This window comes from Ranitomeya imitator, chromosome 4, assembly GCF_032444005.1.
Source record: "Ranitomeya imitator isolate aRanImi1 chromosome 4, aRanImi1.pri, whole genome shotgun sequence".
In the NCBI taxonomy this organism is placed as follows: Eukaryota; Metazoa; Chordata; class Amphibia; order Anura; family Dendrobatidae; genus Ranitomeya; species Ranitomeya imitator.
Window position 1 is genome coordinate 270,100,867 of NC_091285.1, and position 23,827 is coordinate 270,124,693.

Consider the following 23,827-nt stretch of genomic DNA (forward strand, 5'->3'; position numbering starts at 1 on the left):
AGGGGCTCTCCAAACGAAACATGGCGTCCCATCTCAATTCCAGTCAATTTTGCATTGAAAGTCAAATGGCACTCCTTCGCTTCCGAGCTCTGCCATGCGCCCAAACAGTGGTTTACCCCCACATGTGGGGTATTGGCATACTCAGGACAAATTGTACAACAATGTTTGGGGTCCATTTTCTCCTGTTACCCTTGGTAAAATAAAACAAATTGGAGCTGAATGAAATTTTTTGTGAAAAAAAGTTAAATGTTCATTTTTATTTAAACATTCAAAAAATTCCTGTGAAGCACCAGAAGGGTTAATAAACTTCTTGAATATGGTTTTGAGCACCTTGAGGGGTGTAGTTTTTAGAATGGTGTCACACTTGGGTATTTTCTATCATATAGACCCCTCAAAATGACTTCAAATGAGATGTGGTCCCTAAAATAAAATGGTGTTGTAGAAATGAGAAATTGCTGGTCAACTTTTAACCCTTATAACTCCCTAACAAAAAAAAATTTTTGTTCCAAAATTGTGCTGATGTAAAGTAGACATGTGGGAAATGTTACTTATTAAGTATTTTGTGTGACATATCTCTGTGATTTAATTGCATAAAAATTCAAAGTTGGAAAATTGCGAAATTTTCATAATTTTCGCCAAATTTCCGTTTTTTTCACAAATAAACGCAGGTACTATCAAAGAATTTTTACCATTGTCATGAAGTACAATATGTCACGAGAAAACAATGTCAGAATCACCAGGATCCATTGAAGCGTTCCAGAGTTATAACCTCATAAAGGGACAGTGGTCAGAATTGTAAAAATTGGCCCGGTCATTAACGTGCAAACCACCCTTGGGGGTAAAGGGGTTAATTTGGGGGTCATGTCAATATTAGCAAATATCAGTAAAGTTCAGTAAGGCATCACAATGTTTGCTTCTTGAATGAAGAATAATTAGGTATTAAGTATGAAACGAAGTGTAAGTACGGAGGTATGGGGAAGAAAAACTGCTTGCATTGTGTTGGCTTTGGGTAGGCTGTGGAACAACACACTTCAGTGTTCTAAGAAAAGATTCCCCTGAATTATTTCTTAAAGAATTCGGGATATAAAAAAGACATATCAGGAGATGACAGGTCCTTTTTAATAGGATCAGTTAGTGTTCAGGTATAGTTTATTAACATTTGAACCATGATGGATTCTTTAGAAGTTCAATCATCATGCCAGTGCGAGTTACAGCCTTATTGTAATTGTACAGGTCATGCACAGGGCCATACTACAGAGCTATAAAAAAAAAACTAGCACGCATGGTGGGTGATCCTTGCTGGATCTCTGGATGCCTTTATTTTATTTAGGGACAGTACTTTCCACACTCTGATGGAAACCAACAGAACCAAAAATAAGCTCCATTTCATGCTGTATTATGGAGGTGATCTACATCTCACACACATGGCACTTAATAGAGCATGGCAAAAAGACCTCCTAAGGCTCCTTGGTGAGTAACATCACACAGTATGTACATCGCTCTGCCAGGTGTAGAAAACTTAACTTGGTCAAAGCCAATATATCAGTATTTTATATTATCTTTCTAGGAATAAATGTAGACATTAAAATAAAATCAGAAACACATTGTCTAAATAGAAAATGTGCTAAATGTGTATGTTTATGCCTCTATTGTTTGGGCTCTATTACAGTGGGCAGTTTAATAGAATACTCTCTCTTCATTGCCAAGTTTTAAACTTGCATCTTTTACGGAAGTTTCAAGCTTTTAAAATAGATATAAAATAACTGATTATAAATGTTTTTATTCTAATGATAATATTGTAACCTTCTAATATTGTAAATAAATAGATATTGTGGATATAGATGCTTTATTTCCCCTAAAAGCTGATAAGATTTGCCATTTGTCTTACTTTCCCATTTTCCAACAACAATGGATTTAGACAAGCCAAAAACCAAAAAGACTTTGCTCTCACCAACCCAATCGCTGCTCTCTTTTATGACACTCTCTTGAAGACACATAAAAGCATTGGATTGCTAATTTCTTTGATCCGGCATATAAGGAAATTAGTTTATCTTCATGATCAAAGCAAATTACACAGATCATGGTTGATTAGAATGCAACAGTAAAACCTCCATACTTTTTTCTATTCTACTGCCTTTTCTCTCTGAAACAGGGCTTGTGTCAAATATGTAGGTATTTCCCACGGCCGGGCCGGACTCTGCTTCCAACAAGCTCTGCCTTTGAGACAATGGTGCTTACACAGACACTAAAGTTCTTTAGTTCAGTCATTGTATGAGGGGAGAACTGGTAACCCCTTAGCTAGTATTTGATGGAACATCTAGATTTACATATTTCTCTAATTGCATTTTTTGAATGTGAGTAAGATTTATCTGAGCAGAGTTAAATGCTTTCTTTCTTCTCGCACCCGAGCACAGAAAACTGGCTAAGAACTATGCAACCTCTTGCAGATTCTCCTTGTATATCGGTTTATTTAGAAGTGCGCAGTCTTTTGCTTTTTTCCAAAAGGGTTGTGTGAGGGGTACAGACAGGCGGCTGGAAAGAATAAACATTTCCCTGTACCTTTCTACGTGAACACATTGGTTTTAGAATAATGATTTGATTTTACTGTGCTAGACACATGGGACCATTATATTTTTATATGTGAAAAAAATCCCCCTTTGCTATTACCATTTTATATCATAAAAAAGCCACAAAAATTGCCTTTTCCAGAACTCTGTTGACCATGGCATGTGCATCGTGACTGAAGAGGTGATCTAGATTAACCGGATCTTTATTTATAATCAATTACTATAAATTAATAGTGAAACTTACATTTAGGTGTATTTAACACAATCTTGCCAGCTGCCTATTTGGAAATAAAATGATTGCCTTTTTCCACCTCCTTGGGCACAATACAAAACATCTATTGAGAGTTCCTTTTTACTTCAGCTGCTGACTTTTAACAAACCAACCATGCGGAATAACAATGCAGCTGCAACATTTTATGGTATTTCTGTAAGTCTTCTTCCTAGACTGAAGGTGTTAATTAGGAATAAAGGAATCCAGCTCTCCCCAAGCTTTCTTTCACAAACTACCCACACTAGCTTCTGCAGGTTCCATGGGGACAAAATTCTTCTTTGTCACAGTAGTCACTCATGTTTAGGACCTTTTCATCAGCATGTTTCAGTCATGTCACATTCATTATTGTACATTACAGATTCAGCACATACACATAGAAAGTGTTTGTATGTAAAATATCTATAGTAATAAAACAAAAAACATAAATGAAGCCACCTCAATAGTACATTAGAATTTTTAAAGGGTGACTTTTTAAACTTTATTTGATTTACTATGTATCTATTACTAGAATTAAACTCTTTACATGGGGGGGGGGGGGAGGTGTGAAACATTCTCAACAGTAGTAAATGTCACTTCATTCATAGAACAAATCTAAGAAAAAGAGTTGTTACATTAGTCTAGGTAACAGGTACACAGGTACAGGGGTATCTATAGTGGGTTTGTCTGCAATATCCATCGATCTTGCCCCTGTGTGAAAAAGTGATTGCCCCCTAAACTTAATAACTAGTTGGGCCATCCTTAGCAGCAACAACTGCAATCAAGCATTTGCAATAACTGGTAACGCTTTTACAACGCTCTGGAGGAATTGTCCCACTCATCTTTGCAGAATGGTTAAAATTCATTCACATTGGAGAGTTTCAGAGCATCAACTGCCTTTTTAAAGTCATGCCACAGCATCTCAATAAGATTAAGGTCAGAACTTTGACTAGGCCACTCCAAAGTCTTTTGGTTTTTTAAACCATTCAGAGCTGGACTTGATGGCGTTTTGGATCATTGTCCTGCTACATAACCCAAGTGCCACTTCAGTTTGAGGTCACAAACAGATGGCCAGACATTCTACTTCAGGATTTTTTGGAAGACAGCAGAATTCATGGTTATGTTTACCACAGCAAGTTTTTCAGGTGCTGAAGCAGCAAAACGGCCCCAGGCCATCACACTACAACCACGTTTTTTCTGTTTGCATGATGTTTCTTTTCTGAAATGCCGTGTTACTTCTATGCCAGATGTAATGGAACTGTTAAGGACTGACCTGAGTTGGAGTAGTGATATTATAACCACTAGGAGCAGCACCAGCAGACAGCATTGTCAGGATATAGCCAGAGGTCTGTACATGGAATAGCAGTGTAGTTGTAAGGATGAGCTGGAATCTTAGTCAGGATATACCCAGAGGTCGATACACAGAGCAGCTGTATAGCTGGGAGGATAAGCAGGTAACGTAGTCAGGATATAGCTAAAGGTCGATACACAGAGCAGTAGAAGGATCTTGAGGTTAAACAGCAGGTCGGAAGAAGTTAGACAAAATGCTGGGAGCTCAATAATCTCGCAATGAAGGACATGCAGTGCTGTGTTTAAGTAGGGTGCTCAATCAGGAGATCACAGGGTGATCCAATCAGGAACTTGGGGTGTAGACATCAGGAACTCAGGTTGGAGACATCAGGAACAAAACAGGTACTAGTATCTGATTTAGCAAGAAACTGTCCTGCCAGCTGAATAGCTAAGAGGGAAGAGCTACCACCTGGTGCAAAAAAGCTGCTGGATTCGAACATACATCTTCCAAAAAGTTCAACTCGTAAGTCCCAAAAGTTTTGGGGATCACCAAGATGTTATCTGGCAAAATTGAGACGAGTCTTCGTGTTCTCATTGCTCAGCAGTGGTTTTCATCTTGGAACTCTGCCACACAGGCCATTTTTGCCTAGTCTCTTTCTTATGGTGGAGTCATGAACACTGGCCTTAACTGAGTCAAGTGAGGCCTGCAGTTCTTTGGATGTAGTTATGGGGTCTTTTGTGACCTCCTAGATGAGTCATCGCTGCGCTCTTGGGGTAATTTTGGTTGGTCGGCCACTGGCTTTCTAACCTTTTCCAGACTGATAGATCTCAATTATTTTATTTCTCATCCTCCTGGATGAGCCATCGCTGCGCTCTTGAGGTAATTTTGGTCGGTAGGCCAATGGCTTTATAAACTATTCCAGACGGATAGAACTCGATTACTGTATTTCTCATTTGCTCCAGAATTTCTTTGGAATGAGGCATGATGTCTAGCTTTTGAGGATCTCTTGGTCTAAATCACTTTTCCATCCAGGTCGCATTTAAAGGGAACCTGTCACCCCCCAGGGCCTATTAAAGTAAAAAAGCCACCGTAAGCACACTCCACTGCGTAGGCGCCAGATTCCCAGCCCCACAGTGTGAATACATCATAACACACTGAGGGGCGGGATCTGAGGCCCCCGCTACATGTAGGCGCGATATCATTACATCACCTGATGTAAATTCCCAGGCAGCGCACACCGCGCATGACTGTCGTGACATCACCGACACCTGCGCTCTGCAAAGAGAGGATGCGGCGCCTGGAGGAAAGAGGGGGATGATGGATGGCTGCGAGGCTGTTGAGTCAGGGGGTGAAAACATACCTCCATGACTCAATAGAGGTATGGCGAGAAATTTATAATAGTCATTATTTCAGCGTTCCTAGGGATAATAAACATAAGAGCTACCTTCACAGAATGCAGCCTTAGTGCTGCTGAAGGTGGCTCTTTAACCTCTTAATCCCATATGATGTACTATCCCGTCGAGTTGACCTGGGACTTAATTCCCAGTGATGGGATAGTACGTCATATGCAATCGGCCGCGCTCACGGGGGGAGCGTGGCAGATTGTGGACGGGTGTCAGCTGACTATCGCAGCTGACATCCGGCACTATGTGCCAGGAGCAGTCACAGACCGCCCCTGGTACATTAGCTCCCATAACACTGCGATCAAAAATGATCGCAACGTTCTGGGGGCATAGGGAAGCATCGCGCAGGGAGAGGGCTCCCTGTGGGCTTCCCTGAGACCTTCAGTACAAGGCGATGTGCTCACCTTGTACCGAGCGTCTCCTCCCTGCAGGCCCCGGATCCAAAATGGCCGTGGGGCTACTTCCGATTCCTGCAGGGAGGTGGCTTACATGCGCCTGCTCAGTGCACGTCAGATTGCTGATCTTACAAAGTGCTTTGCAAAGTGTCAGATCAGCGATCTGTCACTATATAGTGATGTCCCCCCTGGGACAATGTGATAATGTAAAAAAAATAAAAATATTTAGATGTGTAAAAAAAAATAATAATATTAATTCATAAATAAAAAATTATTGTTCCCATAAATACCGTATATACTCTAGAATAAGCCGAGATTTTCAGCCCACTTTTTTGGGGCTGAAAGTGCCCCTCTCGGCTTATACTCGAGTCAAACCCAGGGGTGTGCAAGGGGAGGGGAAGCGGGGGCTGTCTAATTATACTCACCTGCTCCTGGCGCGGTTCCTGGCTCCCCGGCGCCCCAGCTTCTTCCTGTACTGAGCAGTCACATGGTACTGTTCATTACAGTAATGAATATGCGGTTCCACCTCCCATAGGGGTGGAGCCGCATATTCATTACTGTAATGAGCGGTAACGGTGACCGCTCAGTACAGGAAGAAGCTGCGGGAATCGGGGAAGCAGGGACTGCACCGCGCAAGGAGCAGGTGAGTATAACGGGGAAAGGAGCACAGCGCAGCGTGATATTCAACTGCTCCTCGTTCCGGCGCCGCTCCGTCTTCAGCATCTTCTGCAGTGACGCTCAGGTCAGAGGGCGCGATGACATGGTTAGTGCGCGCCCTCTGCCTGAACATCAGTGCAGAAGACGCTGAAGATGGAGCGGCGCCGGTACGCAGTCAGGTGAATATTGTAAGTGCCAGGGGCCTGAGCGACGAGAGGTGAGTATGTGATTTTTTTTTTTTATAGCAGCAACAGCAAATGGGGCAAGTGTCTGTATGGCGCATCTTATGGGGCTATAACGTTTGTGCAGCACTATAATTAGGCAAGTGTCTGTATAGAGCATCTTATGGGGGCCATAACGGTTGTGCAGCATTGTATGGTGCAAATGTCTGTATGGAGCATCTTATGGGGACATAACGTTTGTGCAGCACTATATGGGGCAAATATCTTTATGGAGCATCTTATGGGGCCATAATCAAGGTTTGTGCAGCACTATATGGGGAAAATATCTTTATGGAGCATCTTATGGGGCCATAATCAACATTTGTGCAGCATTATATTGGGCAAATGTGTCTATGGAGCATCTTATCCGGCCATTATTAACCTTTATGCAGGATTATATGGGGCATATTTTAATATGGAGCATCTTATTGGGCCATCATAAACTTTATGGAGCATTATATTGGGCTCCTGATTCAATATGGATATTCAAAAACACAACCTACTGATGTCTCAATTAATTTTACTTTTATTGGTATCTATTTTTACTTTTGACATTTACCGGTAGCTGCTGCTTTTCCCACCCTAGGCTTATACTCGAGTTATTAAGTTTTCCCAGTTTTTTGTGGCAAAATTAGGGGGGGTCGGCTTATACTCGGGTCGGCTTATACTCGAGTATATACGGTACATTTCTTTATCTAAATAAGAAAAAAAAAAAACTACACATATTTAGTATCGACGCGTCCGTAACGACCCGACCTATAAAACGGTCTTACTAGTTACCCCCTTCAGTGAACACCGTAAAAAAAATAAAATAACGAGGCAAAAAAATATGCTTTATTATCATACCACCGAACACAAAGTGAAATAACACACGATCAAAAAGTCGGATATAAATAACCATGGCACCGCTGAAAACGTCATCTTCTCCTGCAAAAAATGATCTGCTATACAGCATCATCAGCGAAAAAATAAAAAAGTTATAGTCCTCAAAATAAAGCGATGCAAAAATAATTATTTTTTCTATAAAATAGTTTTTATCGTATAAAAGCGCCAAAACATGAAAAAAATTATATAAATGAGGTATCGCTGTAATCGTACCGAACCAAAGAAAAAAAACTGCTTTATAAATTTTACCAAATGTGAAACGGTATAAACCCCCCCCCCCCCCCCCCCCAAAAAAAAAAAAAAAAAAAATTTGGGTCATTCTGCCTCACAAAAATCGGAATAAAAAGCGATCAAAAAAATGTCACGTGCCCGAAAATGTTACTAATAAAAACGTCAACTCGTCCTGCAAAAAACAAGACCTCATATGACTCTGTGGACCAAAATATGGAAAAATTATAGCTCTCAAAATGTGGAGACGCAAAAACTATTTTTTGCAATAAAAAGCGTCTTTTAGTGTGTGACGGCGGCGAATCATAAAAATCCGCTAAAAAAACACTATAAATAGTAAATAAACCCCACCTTCATCACCCCCTTAGTAAGGGAAAAATAATAAAATTTAAAAAATGAATTTATTTCCATTTTCCCATTAGGGTTAGGATTAGGGCTAGGGTTAAGCTAGGGTTAGGGCTAGGGTTGGGGCCATCTCAATTCCAGTCAATTTTGCATTGCAAAGTCAAATGGCGCTCCTTCCCTTCCGAGCTCTGCCATGCGCCCAAACCATGGTTTACCCCCACATATTGGGTATCAGCGTACTCAGGACAAATTTCACAACAACTATTGGGGTCCAATTTCTTCTCTTACCCTTGGGAAAATAAAAAATTGAGGGCGAAAAGATCATTTTTGTGAAAAAATATGATTATTTTTACGGCTCTGCATTATAAACTTCTGTGAAGCACTTGGATGGTCAAAGTGCTCTCCACACATCTAGATAAGTTCCACAGGGCGTCTACTTTCCAAAATGGTGTCACTTGTGGGGGGTTTCAATGTTTAGGCACATCAGGGGCTCTCCAAATGCAACATGGCGTCCCATCTCAATTCCTGTCAATTTTGCATTGAAAAGTCAAATAGCGCTGCTTCCCTTCCGAGCTCTGCCATGCGCCCAAACAGTGGTTTACCCCCACATATGGGGTATTGGCGTACTCAGGACAAATTGTACAACAACTTTTGGGGTCCATTTTCTCCTGTTACCCTTGGTGAAACAAAACAAATTGGAGCTGAAGTAAATGTTTTGTGAAAAAATTAAATGTTCATTTTGTTTTTAAACATTCCACAAATTCCTGTGAAACACCTGAAGGGTTAATAAACTTTTTGAATGTGGTTTTGAGCTCTTTGAGGGGTGCAGTTTTTAGAATGGTGTCACACTTGGTTATTTTCTATCATATAGACCCCTCAAAATGAATTCAAATGTGATGTGGTCTCTAAAAAAAAAAAAATGGTGTTGTAAAAATGAGAAATTGCTGGTCAACTTTTAACCCTTATAACTCCCTAACAAAAAAAAAATTGGTTCCAAAATTGTGCTGATGTAAAGTACACATGTTCGAAACGTTACTTATTAAGTATTTTGTGTGACATATCTCTGATTTAAGGGCATAAAAATTCAAATTTAGAAAATTGCGAAATTTTCAAACTTTTCGCCAAATTTCATTTTTTTTCACAAATAAACACAGGTAACATCAAAGAAATTTTACCACTACCATGAAGCCCAATATGTCACGAGAAAACAGTGTCAGAATCACTGGGATCCGTTGAAGCGTTCCAGAATTATAACCTCATTGGTCAGTGGTCAGAATTGTAAAAATTGGCCTGGTCATTAACGTGCAAACCACCCTTGGGGCTTAAGGGGTTAATAGGCCCTGGGGGAGTGACAGGTTCCTTTTAAGTGATTTATTCAATGAAAACAAGTGAGGTAGTAATCAGGCCTGGATGTGGCTAGGGAATTTGAACTTGGCTTCCTAAAGATGTTATAAACCACAGTTAATTTTTGTTAAGGTGGAGGGGGGGAATCACTTTTTCCCCCCGCAGTTCCCTGTAGGCTTGGATTTAATAATAAAGACGTTCATTTAAAAACTGCATTTTGTGTTTGTGTTATCTTTGTCTAATATTGAAATTTGTTTGGTGATCTGAAACATCTAAGTGAGACAAACATGCAAAAGAATAGGAAATCAGTAAGAGGGCAAACACTTTTTCTATAGATTAACACCAAGTGGTAAATAAAATGTAACCTTTTATTACTATTAAAACTTTACACACAATTATAAAAAATGCCCATATGGACATAAAGTGCACTGGCAGAAATGAAAATCCAATAAAGGGTGAACGACACCGGAGTCAATCGTACACCCAGTGGATATAAACAGGGTGTATTCAGTCCTGTCTCAACATCAAAAATGTCTTTTTAACACAAACCGTGGCTATAACCATGGAGAGCACTGCTCTTATCAAAGTGAGGATCTTCCACTTAATAACTTCCTCAATATATACTGCAACGATCTCACCATATGATTCACCAAGCCTTTCATGGTGCCATGATAGTTCTGTACGCCGCCGCCGCCGCCATGCCCAGATCTACAGAAAGATGAGGTGCGTTGCTCTCAAGGCAAACACTTTTTCACACCATTGTAGGTATACTCTGCTTCATAACAATCTAAAACCAAACAGATTATACCCTTGAAAGAGATTTGTGGAATTTGATAATATTTTACTGTAGATACTTACAGAATAAGATCAATACGCTAGTGAATAAGTCTCTTGTGTTTTTTTTTACTACCGTATATGCTTCATGATTGAATATATCAGCCTAAGAAATTGTTTTAACCTGGCCAAACTGCAGCCAAGACTACAGCATTATATCACTGTAACCTGAAATCTAAAACAGCTCTTTCACATTCTTATTTATGGACAACATAGATCTTACACTTTAGGGGCTCAGAGAAGGGAGGCTTCATCTGATAACCAGAATTGCTGAATGAGTGCTTTCAAACGGATATGTTTATTTATGCATACATAAATAATATTTCAGCCCTCTCTGTAGTATCATATGATACAACCAATAGGTAACAGCATGAAATCATTACCTTTAGACTTGAAAGCAGAAAATAAAGTTATGAAGTTATCACCACTGAGAATTAGTCAAGCTTGCTGCCTTTCTCAGCGAGAGGCCATATAGCATGCAGCACAAGTGCTGCCAAAACCTATTACTCCAACCCTTGTAAGAGGCTCAGAAGCTCTGCTTGTTGATTTAATGTTAACAAACTGAATGGACATCTGAGGCTACCTGCAGAGTATATGAGATGAAAAAAACAAATGAAGTCACTCTGAATAAGTGTCAAAAATGTAAATAATAATAGGCATGTAGAATACAAAGTGCAACAAAAATGAAAGACAAAAAAAATACACTTTTCTTTTTCCTTTTTTAAGGATTGCCAGATTTAAAGAATTGTATGAGATTAGGGAAAAAAAGGTTTGCTTTTTTATGGAAACAGCACCACACTTGTCCAAGTCTTCTGTGCTGTTTTGCATGAAGTCGAGCTGCAATACCAGACATTGCCCAAAGACAAGAGAAGCACTTTTATTAGGATTAATATAATTATTGAATACAGAAAATCACCCTTTTCATTGTCGCTAATGTCATTAATGGAGTCTCTTCCACAATGAGTTTTGCGTATTTTGGTTGAGCAAAAAAATTGGTATCTTATGCCATGTGCACACGTTAAGTATGTGGTGAGTATTTTACCTTAGTTTCAGTAAGACACAAAGGAGCAAATTACCCATTTTTTTTTACAACAGAGTATTTTTGACCTCACTGTGCTCTTTTGTGTCTTCAAGTTTCTTGGTGGTGTGTGAACAGGTTCCTACAGACTTGTTCAATGTGCAAGTAGCCCATGTGTTTCTGGTTCTATATATATAATTGTTCTCTTGTTTCTATAAGACTAGGGAGTCCACCACTCCTTATGGGTCATTTGCATCAAAGCTGTTCCATCTAGCATGTCCACATGGATATTCCCTCTCTGAACTCTGCTTATACAGGTACTATACAGATGATCAGGTTTTTAAATACATCAGATAGGGATTATATACATTAGTTAGGACTGCTCGATATGGGTATACCTTGGCGATTGGTGGAGCAGCTTAGTATACATTTTTTTGCAAAAAAAGTATCAACTAAATACCCTGTTTTTTCCATCTTCTTTCTTATTACTGTGATTTTTTTTGACAACAGAGTATTTTTGACCTCACTGTGCTCTTTTGTGTCTTCAAGTTTCTTGGTGGTGTGTGAACAGGTTCCTACAGACTTGTTCAATGTGCAAGTCAAAATCATGAGTGGAACAATCATAGGAAAAGTATAATAGAAACAAGTCATGCATCTTTAATAATTTGCTATACCTTAAAGCATCATCTATTTGGAGCAAAAGATCCAGTATAAAGAGGCAACAAACAATGCAGTGAAAAAAGCTTCCAAAAGCTGTGGAAATCCAAGTTCTAAATTTATCCATTTAGGGTTGTAAATCATGCTAAAGTGTGAGAATAGTCATAAATGAACATAAAATACTGAAACTGCTCAATAAATTACTTCAGTGGAGAAGATAACAAAGCTGCAGAAAATATGAATGAAAAGCTGTAACATTCCTGTGTAGCAACAGAGAAAAAGAGATGTAACTGGTTTCCGTCATGTCTTCTGTCCTTGCTTTTGTCACCTGTTGATCCATTGTTAACTTCCAGGCTGACCCAGAAGAGGAGATGAAAAGGACCACACATGCGAAGCTTGTTTTCCCATGTTAGTAGTGTATAAGCGGGTGGTTTCGTCAAACTCAATCTGACAGGTGCCCCGCCCCTATCAAAGTGTATCAAAATGTGTAACCCCTCCCCTCCCCTTGTCTGACGGCTGGTATCCAGCTGTCCCTCCTTGTTTGATTCCCCCTTTTGATATAGTTTAATATAGTTTAATTTGTTGTAGTTTTGATATTATTCCCGTATTTTGTGGAATAACACATGTTTATAATTATAGCCTAGTCGTGTATTTATTTTACACGTGGTTTATAACACCTTTTTCATTTGTTTTATAATAGATTTTATACGTAGCCCCGAGTTTGATTCTGTAAGCTTTTGTTTTATTCACAGTGTATCCATATAGTGAATAGGGCTGATGTTTCTGTATGCAATCCTACAGCCTGTTATGTGAAAAGTATTCTCAAACACTAACTAAATGGTAAACATTACCTAAATTAGGTTAACTGAGGGTCAGAGGCTTATAGCACCTAGGTCAAGCAATTGTTGTTGTATTTGCGTACCCCATAAATGTTTATTCTCACAAACAGAAAAGTTATTGTGTCCTGAAGATGGCATCTGAGGTTATTTGTTTTTTGTATTAGCTTTCTCAGAAAACAGCTGTGTTATCTGAGGGTCAGATATTTTTGTACAAACTCATGCTGTTTGGTGATCTTTGTGAAGCAGAACTTTGTTTTATAACACATTTGTACTTGTATTGTACCTGAATTGATATTTGCTTTCTCTTTTTTGTGTCCTGAAGATGGCATCTGCAAAGTTATTTGTTATCTACTGAGGCCATTGCAAGTTGTGTTTATTCACATTGTAGCAGGTTTTATCCTTGTGGCTGCCTTATATACACAGAAGAGATATGCACCAATGTCACAACACAAGTTATAATATGACCCAATGTTACAACACAAGTAAGAAGCGTCGTGTTTTATACGAATAAAAGTCATTTAGGACTTATGTTATCATGTTTTTGCACTTTATTAATATGCGGACCACATAGGTCAGTGATTTTTGCACTTTATTAATATGCAGGCCACATAGGTCAGTGATTTTTGCACTTTATTAACATACAACACACAAGAAATAGACATTTAGAACTTATTTATGATTAATATGCGATTATTAGGCATTTAGGACTTATGTTATCATGTTTTTGCACTTTATTAATATGCTGACCACATAGGTCAAGGATTTTTGCACTTTATTAATATGCGGTCCACATAGGTCAGTGATTTTTGCACTTTATTAACATACCACACAAGAAATAGACATTTAGAACTTATTTATGATTAATATGCGATTATTAGGCATTTAGGACTTATGTTATCATGTTTTTGCACTTTATTAATATGCGGTTATTAGTCATTTAGGACTTATGTTATCATGTTTTTGCACTTTATTAATATGCTGACCACATAGGTCAGGGATTTTTTGTACTTTATTAATATGCGGACCACAAACACTTCTGCACCCACGGGCACTTCTCAACCAACCATGCATCCGGTACTCATCAGTCACTGTGAAATAATGCAAAAATACATCTGTGCGCGGCTGTCGGCATCAACATTGTGCTATTATAAGTTTATGGTTCTGTAAAGAACACGCAACACATACAGAACTCACACACACACACAAATACACACAGCACACAACACGCACACATTTCTCAAAATGCCATACACTTCAGAATATATTTGCAATTCACTACGCATGTAACACATATTTCTTCGCCCCACACGCATTTAACAGTCTTTCATATGTATCGCAGAAAGATTTTAGTTCCAACTGCGGGTCAGCGGCTTAAAGAAAAGTTATTGTGGCCTTGATTCTGGGGTAACACATGTTTATAAATATAACCTAGTCGTGTATTTATTTTACACATGGTTTATAACACATTTCATTTGTTTTTGTTGTTTGATTGTCATGTAAGAAGCGTTGTGTTTTATACGAATATAAAAGTGACACATTCCCATATATTATTACAGCTTTCATTAATTCTACATTATTTTAGCACATATTAATTTTACACTATTAATTTTACAGGAGCCTGTGCTGCCTATAATTTGACTCCTTTTTATACAAAGACATCTAACATATACAGACTTTTAATATTTTTGTGTAAAATCGCGGTCAGACAGGCACAAACACACACACACACAAATACACACAGCACACAACACGCACACATTTCTCAAAATGCCATACACTTCAGAATATATTTGCAATTCACTACGCATGTAACACATATTTCTTCGCCCCACACGCATTTAACAGTCTTTCATATGTATCGCAGAAAGATTTTAGTTCCAACTGCGGGTCAGCGGCTTAAAGAAAAGTTATTGTGGCCTTGATTCTGGGGTAACACATGTTTATAAATATAGCCTAGTCGTGTATTTATTTTACACATGGTTTATAACACATTTCATTTGTTTTTTGTTGTTTGATTGTCATGTAAGAAGCGTTGTGTTTTATACGAATATAAAAGTGACACATTCCCATATATTATTACAGCTTTCATTAATTCTACATTATTTTAGCACATATTAATTTTACACTATTAATTTTACAGGAGCCTGTGCTGCCTATAATTTGACTCCTTTTTATACAAAGACATCTAACATATACAGACTTTTAATATTTTTGTGTAAAATCGCGGTCAGACAGGCACAAACACACACACACACAAATACACACAGCACACAACACGCACACATTTCTCAAAATGCCATACACTTCAGAATATATTTGCAATTCACTACGCATGTAACACATATTTCTTCGCCCCACACGCATTTAACAGTCTTTCATATGTATCGCAGAAAGATTTTAGTTCCAACTGCGGGTCAGCGGCTTAAAGAAAAGTTATTGTGGCCTTGATTCTGGGGTAACACATGTTTATAAATATAGCCTAGTCGTGTATTTATTTTACACATGGTTTATAACACATTTCATTTGTTTTTTGTTGTTTGATTGTCATGTAAGAAGCGTTGTGTTTTATACGAATATAAAAGTGACACATTCCCATATATTATTACAGCTTTCATTAATTCTACATTATTTTAGCACATATTAATTTTACACTATTAATTTTACAGGAGCCTGTGCTGCCTATAATTTGACACCTTTTTATACAAAGACATCTAACATATACAGACTTTTAATATTTTTGTGTAAAATCGCGGTCAGACAGGCACAAACACACACACACACACACACACACGCACACAACACAGAACCACACACAACAAACACACAGAACCCACACACACACACACACACACAAGAAATAGACATTTAGGACTTATTTATGTTATTATCTTTATGCACTTTGAATGTGCTGTCTATAATTTGACTCTATCCTTGTTTTGTTGAAAATAACTGGACATACATAAGAAACCGGGCAATATATCTTTATAGAAATAACACTTCTGCACTCTTTGTGTATTTCTATCAGTTTTATTCAGGCATTTATAACACAACATGTTTGATATTGGTAATTTGATTCTGGGAACACATTTTAAGTTACTGCTGCACATGTATTACTGTTTTTCTTGTTTTTTTTTTTTTTTTGTGTAAAATTTCGTTGTTGGCTTACAAAGACATTTCTTTGAGAAATGTGTAGCATAACCAATTACCCATCACGGCCACTAGATGGCAGAATATCATATTAATTATTCTGGGATAACATTTCTCTTTGGGCATTTCTATCAGTTTTATTTATGCTTTTATAACACAACATGTCTGCTATTGTTAATTTGATTCGGGGATAACACATGTTTATAAAAATAACGCTATAGCAAGCGGTAATGTCAAATTCTGAAAATAGCCATTTTATATTGAATTACTAACATTTTTCTATTTTAGCGCTGACACAGCCACATATATTATTCCAGCTTTCTTTAATTCTGCATTATTTTATCACATGATGAAAATAGTCATTTTATATTGAATTACTGCAGCTCGCGGCGCGTTACCACTGGACTCGTTTCTCAATTAATTTCCCAGCTGACGACGCTATCTATAATTCTGCGTATACCTTAGGCGTGTATTTACATGACAGTGTAATTATTTCTCACAATAAAACAACAGCTCAAATTTTAAGTTAGCTAACAGCATAATGATGACAAATGCATCTTTGCGGAATCTGATAACGACACGCTGAACAAAGGACGGAGCCTGACAAATACACACAACACACAACACGCACATATTATGAAAAATGACAACCATTGTATGTGATTTAAAAGACTTTAGTTAGATTTATCAGGGGTGATTTAGTTTGAAAGCACGCAACTCCTCGGTAATGTCATGTGTTGGACACGCATTTAACAGTCTTTCATATGTATCGCAGAAAGATTTTAGTTCCATCTGTGCGAGTTTGCTTTGAGCGTACTGCGCAGACATGTCAGTAAACATTTTGACATGGTCAGCATCCCACGAAGGACGACCTGTGTAAGGTGTATGTACAGCAACTTTCTGCTTTCTACCTACACGGCGTCGGGATACGGTTCGTTTCTTTAGAGGTAATACAGGGGCAAAAACGCTAGAAAAGTCTGCAAGAGCAGTATCTGCAGATTGCACAGTCTGGCACACAGGTATATTGAGGGGCTCTGTGGGTGACCACATACCCTCGGAGAGCTGTTCAATTTCTCTGTTTTCAGGCGTAACTTGGGGTATGGCGCTTGTGCTATTGGCGGGCCGAGTTATGCGGGGCCTAGCGTTCGGCGCTGCACGTTTCTCTCTTGAAACGTTCGTATATTTCTGATGTGAAATCTTGGGGCTTGGATTCCCGGGTTGTTTTGGTGCAGCGTAGCATTCATCACGATCCACAACACAGATGGGCGAGAGAGATGTTGTTCGCACCGCCGTATTAGCTCTTTGTGGTTGATTCTCTTCAGTGTCGTAATTACGCCGGTGCAAAACTCGTTGTTGAAGAGGCGACGTATCTAAAAGAAAAGATACAAGTGGCGGTTAGCCGCGAAACGGCGCAAAATTGGAAAAGCTAAACGGCGACGCATAGCTATGATCATACGTAATATTTGAAAAGTTAATGGGGACAGGTAACCATGAAATCATTGTAACAATATTTACATAAACCTGTATAGAGCAGTCCAGATATATACTTACAAGTATGAAGCGGGAATTGTCCCACATCAGCTCCTGGTTTAACGGGAGGCGCAATGCTCAAACTCGCAGAGGCGGGAATATTCTCTTTTTCAAGCTGTATTTTCCGGGCAACTAGATTAGCGGGTGTAAGTAAAAATATAACGATTAGCGAACACAGAATTGATTTTCTACACAAAACTGCAGCGGTGAGAAGAATATATATATATATATATATATATATATATATATATTCAAAAATGAATTTTCTGACAGTTAGCTAGCAGCTGTAAGTAAATATGAGTATTACACAAAAGTGAGAATCGACTGTATTTCAAGTGAACAGATACCTTTTCTATTCTTGAAACATCGGCGTAACGAGTTGCCGCGTCTTTTAGGCGCATCGGGTTTCGCTGAAGTTGCAGGGTTCTTGACATCTATGATCTCCACGTCTGAACCCAGCGTATCGCGTGGTTCGGGAACACACCAGTTTTCAGCCATAGCGTCAGATGTCTCCGTGTCAGTATCTGTATGAGAAATTGCGCGTAGTTCGTGTTTACATACAAAGGATTAAAGCAACTGATATAGTATAATATAGTTTTACGGTATAAACATATTTGCGGTGTAAATTAATATAGCAAGACTTATGCCGCTATATATTAATAATTCAGTATTATATTGATGGCTACCGCTATTATTTGTTTTATTAATTTAATCATATATTTATTATGCCATAATTTGTGTAATACAATAGTTAATAGATGCTATAGTTTTACGCCATAAACAGTATATATTAACATAGATAATATATATATATATATATATTTAGCTTTCTTACATGTGATACATGAAAGATAAATATCTTTGTACCGTGTTACAATGACATTTTTCCCTATCTAAAAGCAAAAAGGTGCTCCTAATTACCCATGATGAGATGAAGAGCAGGCCCATTATCGGCTATCGGCGCCACGGCTTCAATGCGCGCATAATTCTGCGTTATGAAATTATTGCGCCAATCGGGCGACATACACGGCTCTTAAATAAGAAAGAATGCATGAATATATAATTAATATAATTTACTTATAATATAATGACACAATCAGAATGAGTCAATACTCTGTACATTATACGCGTATAATACCTAATTGTGTGCTTGCAAGAAGGGGGCTGCATTGCTCGCGAGGGTATTGGGCTTCCATCTTAAATAAATAGGGGATAAGTTTTATCTATAACTGCGCCGCCAATAAATACAGTTTAAAACTACGTTACAAAAATATGCTTTACAGGCATTGATAATATTAGACCGCAAATAAAACAGTAAACACCTACTTTTCAGAGAGTAGCGCAACTGTTCAGAGAGAAATTACCACCCACCGTGAACACACCTACAGGAAACAGCATTATACGGCACCCGTGACTAATTGCGCGCACATGTCAGATAACAATGGTTGTTATGCCCCATCCATAAGCCTTTCTATATTAATTATGTCCCACAAATATTGCTTATACAGTAAAAACTATATTATACATCGCTACTAAATATGCTGTTAGCTGCCAGTATAACACTAACTTATTAAACAAATAACATCCTTAATTATGGTTTAGAGATGCATAGTTAAATATAATTATGCATTTGCGAATAATAACACAACTGTCTTATATACTTACATTTAGAATAGCTCTGCTTTTTATCCTAGTCGGACTTCTGGTGGATGTCTGTTGTACTGTAGTGGGACAGGCAGCTGTATTTATCCTGAGTGTCAGAAAGCAACTCAGGTGTTAACACCCAGAAACACACCCAGTTACGCCACATCACACGCCTTCTGTTAACACCCAGAACACAGTCATACATGCAATTAATGCATGTATTAACTCGGTATTATACGCGTATAATGTACAGAGTATTGACTCATTCTGATTGTGTCATTATATTATAAGTAAATTATATTAATTATATATTCATGCATTCTTTCTTATTTAAGAGCCGTGTATGTCGCCCGATTGGCGCAATAATTTCATAACGCAGAATTATGCGCGCATTGAAGCCGTGGCGCCGATAGCCGATAATGGGCCTGCTCTTCATCTCATCATGGGTAATTAGGAGCACCTTTTTGCTTTTAGATAGGGAAAAATGTCATTGTAACACGGTACAAAGATATTTATCTTTCATGTATCACATGTAAGAAAGCTAAATATATATATATATATATATTATCTATGTTAATATATACTGTTTATGGCGTAAAACTATAGCATCTATTAACTATTGTATTACACAAATTATGGCATAATAAATATATGATTAAATTAATAAAACAAATAATAGCGGTAGCCATCAATATAATACTGAATTATTAATATATAGCGGCATAAGTCTTGCTATATTAATTTACACCGCAAATATGTTTATACCGTAAAACTATATTATACTATATCAGTTGCTTTAATCCTTTGTATGTAAACACGAACTACGCGCAATTTCTCATACAGATACTGACACGGAGACATCTGACGCTATGGCTGAAAACTGGTGTGTTCCCGAACCACGCGATACGCTGGGTTCAGACGTGGAGATCATAGATGTCAAGAACCCTGCAACTTCAGCGAAACCCGATGCGCCTAAAAGACGCGGCAACTCGTTACGCCGATGTTTCAAGAATAGAAAAGGTATCTGTTCACTTGAAATACAGTCGATTCTCACTTTTGTGTAATACTCATATTTACTTACAGCTGCTAGCTAACTGTCAGAAAATTCATTTTTGAATATATATATATATATATATATATATATATATATATATATTCTTCTCACCGCTGCAGTTTTGTGTAGAAAATCAATTCTGTGTTCGCTAATCGTTATATTTTTACTTACACCCGCTAATCTAGTTGCCCGGAAAATACAGCTTGAAAAAGAGAATATTCCCGCCTCTGCGAGTTTGAGCATTGCGCCTCCCGTTAAACCAGGAGCTGATGTGGGACAATTCCCGCTTCATACTTGTAAGTATATATCTGGACTGCTCTATACAGGTTTATGTAAATATTGTTACAATGATTTCATGGTTACCTGTCCCCATTAACTTTTCAAATATTACGTATGATCATAGCTATGCGTCGCCGTTTAGCTTTTCCAATTTTGCGCCGTTTCGCGGCTAACCGCCACTTGTATCTTTTCTTTTAGATACGTCGCCTCTTCAACAACGAGTTTTGCACCGGCGTAATTACGACACTGAAGAGAATCAACCACAAAGAGCTAATACGGCGGTGCGAACAACATCTCTCTCGCCCATCTGTGTTGTGGATCGTGATGAATGCTACGCTGCACCAAAACAACCCGGGAATCCAAGCCCCAAGATTTCACATCAGAAATATACGAACGTTTCAAGAGAGAAACGTGCAGCGCCGAACGCTAGGCCCCGCATAACTCGGCCCGCCAATAGCACAAGCGCCATACCCCAAGTTACGCCTGAAAACAGAGAAATTGAACAGCTCTCCGAGGGTATGTGGTCACCCACAGAGCCCCTCAATATACCTGTGTGCCAGACTGTGCAATCTGCAGATACTGCTCTTGCAGACTTTTCTAGCGTTTTTGCCCCTGTATTACCTCTAAAGAAACGAACCGTATCCCGACGCCGTGTAGGTAGAAAGCAGAAAGTTGCTGTACATACACCTTACACAGGTCGTCCTTCGTGGGATGCTGACCATGTCAAAATGTTTACTGACATGTCTGCGCAGTACGCTCAAAGCAAACTCGCACAGATGGAACTAAAATCTTTCTGCGATACATATGAAAGACTGTTAAATGCGTGTCCAACACATGACATTACCGAGGAGTTGCGTGCTTTCAAACTAAATCACCCCTGATAAATCTAACTAAAGTCTTTTAAATCACATACAATGGTTGTCATTTTTCATAATATGTGCGTGTTGTGTGTTGTGTGTATTTGTCAGGCTCCGTCCTTTGTTCAGCGTGTCGTTATCAGATTCCGCAAAGATGCATTTGTCATCATTATGCTGTTAGCTAACTTAAAATTTGAGCTGTTGTTTTATTGTGAGAAATAATTACACTGTCATGTAAATACACGCCTAAGGTATACGCAGAATTATAGATAGCGTCGTCAGCTGGGAAATTAATTGAGAAACGAGTCCAGTGGTAACGCGCCGCGAGCTGCAGTAATTCAATATAAAATGACTATTTTCATCATGTGATAAAATAATGCAGAATTAAAGAAAGCTGGAATAATATATGTGGCTGTGTCAGCGCTAAAATAGAAAAATGTTAGTAATTCAATATAAAATGGCTATTTTCAGAATTTGACATTACCGCTTGCTATAGCGTTATTTTTATAAACATGTGTTATCCCCGAATCAAATTAACAATAGCAGACATGTTGTGTTATAAAAGCATAAATAAAACTGATAGAAATGCCCAAAGAGAAATGTTATCCCAGAATAATTAATATGATATTCTGCCATCTAGTGGCCGTGATGGGTAATTGGTTATGCTACACATTTCTCAAAGAAATGTCTTTGTAAGCCAACAACGAAATTTTACACAAAAAAAAAAAAAAAACAAGAAAAACAGTAATACATGTGCAGCAGTAACTTAAAATGTGTTCCCAGAATCAAATTACCAATATCAAACATGTTGTGTTATAAATGCCTGAATAAAACTGATAGAAATACACAAAGAGTGCAGAAGTGTTATTTCTATAAAGATATATTGCCCGGTTTCTTATGTATGTCCAGTTATTTTCAACAAAACAAGGATAGAGTCAAATTATAGACAGCACATTCAAAGTGCATAAAGATAATAACATAAATAAGTCCTAAATGTCTATTTCTTGTGTGTGTGTGTGTGTGTGTGGGTTCTGTGTGTTTGTTGTGTGTGGTTCTGTGTTGTGTGCGTGTGTGTGTGTGTGTGTGTGTGTTTGTGCCTGTCTGACCGCGATTTTACACAAAAATATTAAAAGTCTGTATATGTTAGATGTCTTTGTATAAAAAGGAGTCAAATTATAGGCAGCACAGGCTCCTGTAAAATTAATAGTGTAAAATTAATATGTGCTAAAATAATGTAGAATTAATGAAAGCTGTAATAATATATGGGAATGTGTCACTTTTATATTCGTATAAAACACAACGCTTCTTACATGACAATCAAACAACAAAAAACAAATGAAATGTGTTATAAACCATGTGTAAAATAAATACACGACTAGGCTATATTTATAAACATGTGTTACCCCAGAATCAAGGCCACAATAACTTTTCTTTAAGCCGCTGACCCGCAGTTGGAACTAAAATCTTTCTGCGATACATATGAAAGACTGTTAAATGCGTGTGGGGCGAAGAAATATGTGTTACATGCGTAGTGAATTGCAAATATATTCTGAAGTGTATGGCATTTTGAGAAATGTGTGCGTGTTGTGTGCTGTGTGTATTTGTGTGTGTGTGTGTTTGTGCCTGTCTGACCGCGATTTTACACAAAAATATTAAAAGTCTGTATATGTTAGATGTCTTTGTATAAAAAGGAGTCAAATTATAGGCAGCACAGGCTCCTGTAAAATTAATAGTGTAAAATTAATATGTGCTAAAATAATGTAGAATTAATGAAAGCTGTAATAATATATGGGAATGTGTCACTTTTATATTCGTATAAAACACAACGCTTCTTACATGACAATCAAACAACAAAAAACAAATGAAATGTGTTATAAACCATGTGTAAAATAAATACACGACTAGGCTATATTTATAAACATGTGTTACCCCAGAATCAAGGCCACAATAACTTTTCTTTAAGCCGCTGACCCGCAGTTGGAACTAAAATCTTTCTGCGATACATATGAAAGACTGTTAAATGCGTGTGGGGCGAAGAAATATGTGTTACATGCGTAGTGAATTGCAAATATATTCTGAAGTGTATGGCATTTTGAGAAATGTGTGCGTGTTGTGTGCTGTGTGTATTTGTGTGTGTGTGTGTTTGTGCCTGTCTGACCGCGATTTTACACAAAAATATTAAAAGTCTGTATATGTTAGATGTCTTTGTATAAAAAGGAGTCAAATTATAGGCAGCACAGGCTCCTGTAAAATTAATAGTGTAAAATTAATATGTGCTAAAATAATGTAGAATTAATGAAAGCTGTAATAATATATGGGAATGTGTCACTTTTATATTCGTATAAAACACAACGCTTCTTACATGACAATCAAACAACAAAAACA

General features: G+C 37.9%; 2 protein-coding genes across 2 annotated transcripts in view; both read right to left on the reverse strand.

Annotated features, from left to right (window-relative positions):
- LGR5 (leucine rich repeat containing G protein-coupled receptor 5) overlaps positions 1-23,827 on the reverse strand; it is a 330,331-nt gene that overhangs the window by 224,335 nt on the left and 82,169 nt on the right. The gene's annotated exons all lie outside the window — the stretch shown is intronic.
- On the reverse strand, positions 16,073-19,354 carry LOC138674069 (uncharacterized). The gene is made up of 6 exons (XM_069762018.1): positions 19,274-19,354; positions 18,747-18,804; positions 18,530-18,640; positions 17,956-18,132; positions 17,630-17,740; positions 16,073-17,448 (listed from the first exon to the last, which is right to left on the reverse strand). The coding sequence occupies exons 2-6, from the start codon at positions 18,802-18,804 to the stop codon at positions 16,766-16,768; spliced, it is 1,140 nt and encodes a 379-aa protein (XP_069618119.1). The 5' UTR covers positions 19,274-19,354; the 3' UTR covers positions 16,073-16,765.

Excerpts from the sequence above, each read along its gene's own strand:
- LOC138674069 (XM_069762018.1), bottom strand. The coding sequence starts at position 18,804 with ATGGAAGCCCAATACCCTCGCGAGCAATGCAGCCCCCTTCTTGCAAGC. Across the intron at positions 18,641-18,746 it reads TCTTGCAAGCACACAATTAG|AGCCGTGTATGTCGCCCGAT; the intron begins GTATTATACGCG and ends TTCTTATTTAAG. Across the intron at positions 17,741-17,955 it reads ATGTTTCAAGAATAGAAAAG|TTGCCCGGAAAATACAGCTT; the intron begins GTATCTGTTCAC and ends CCGCTAATCTAG.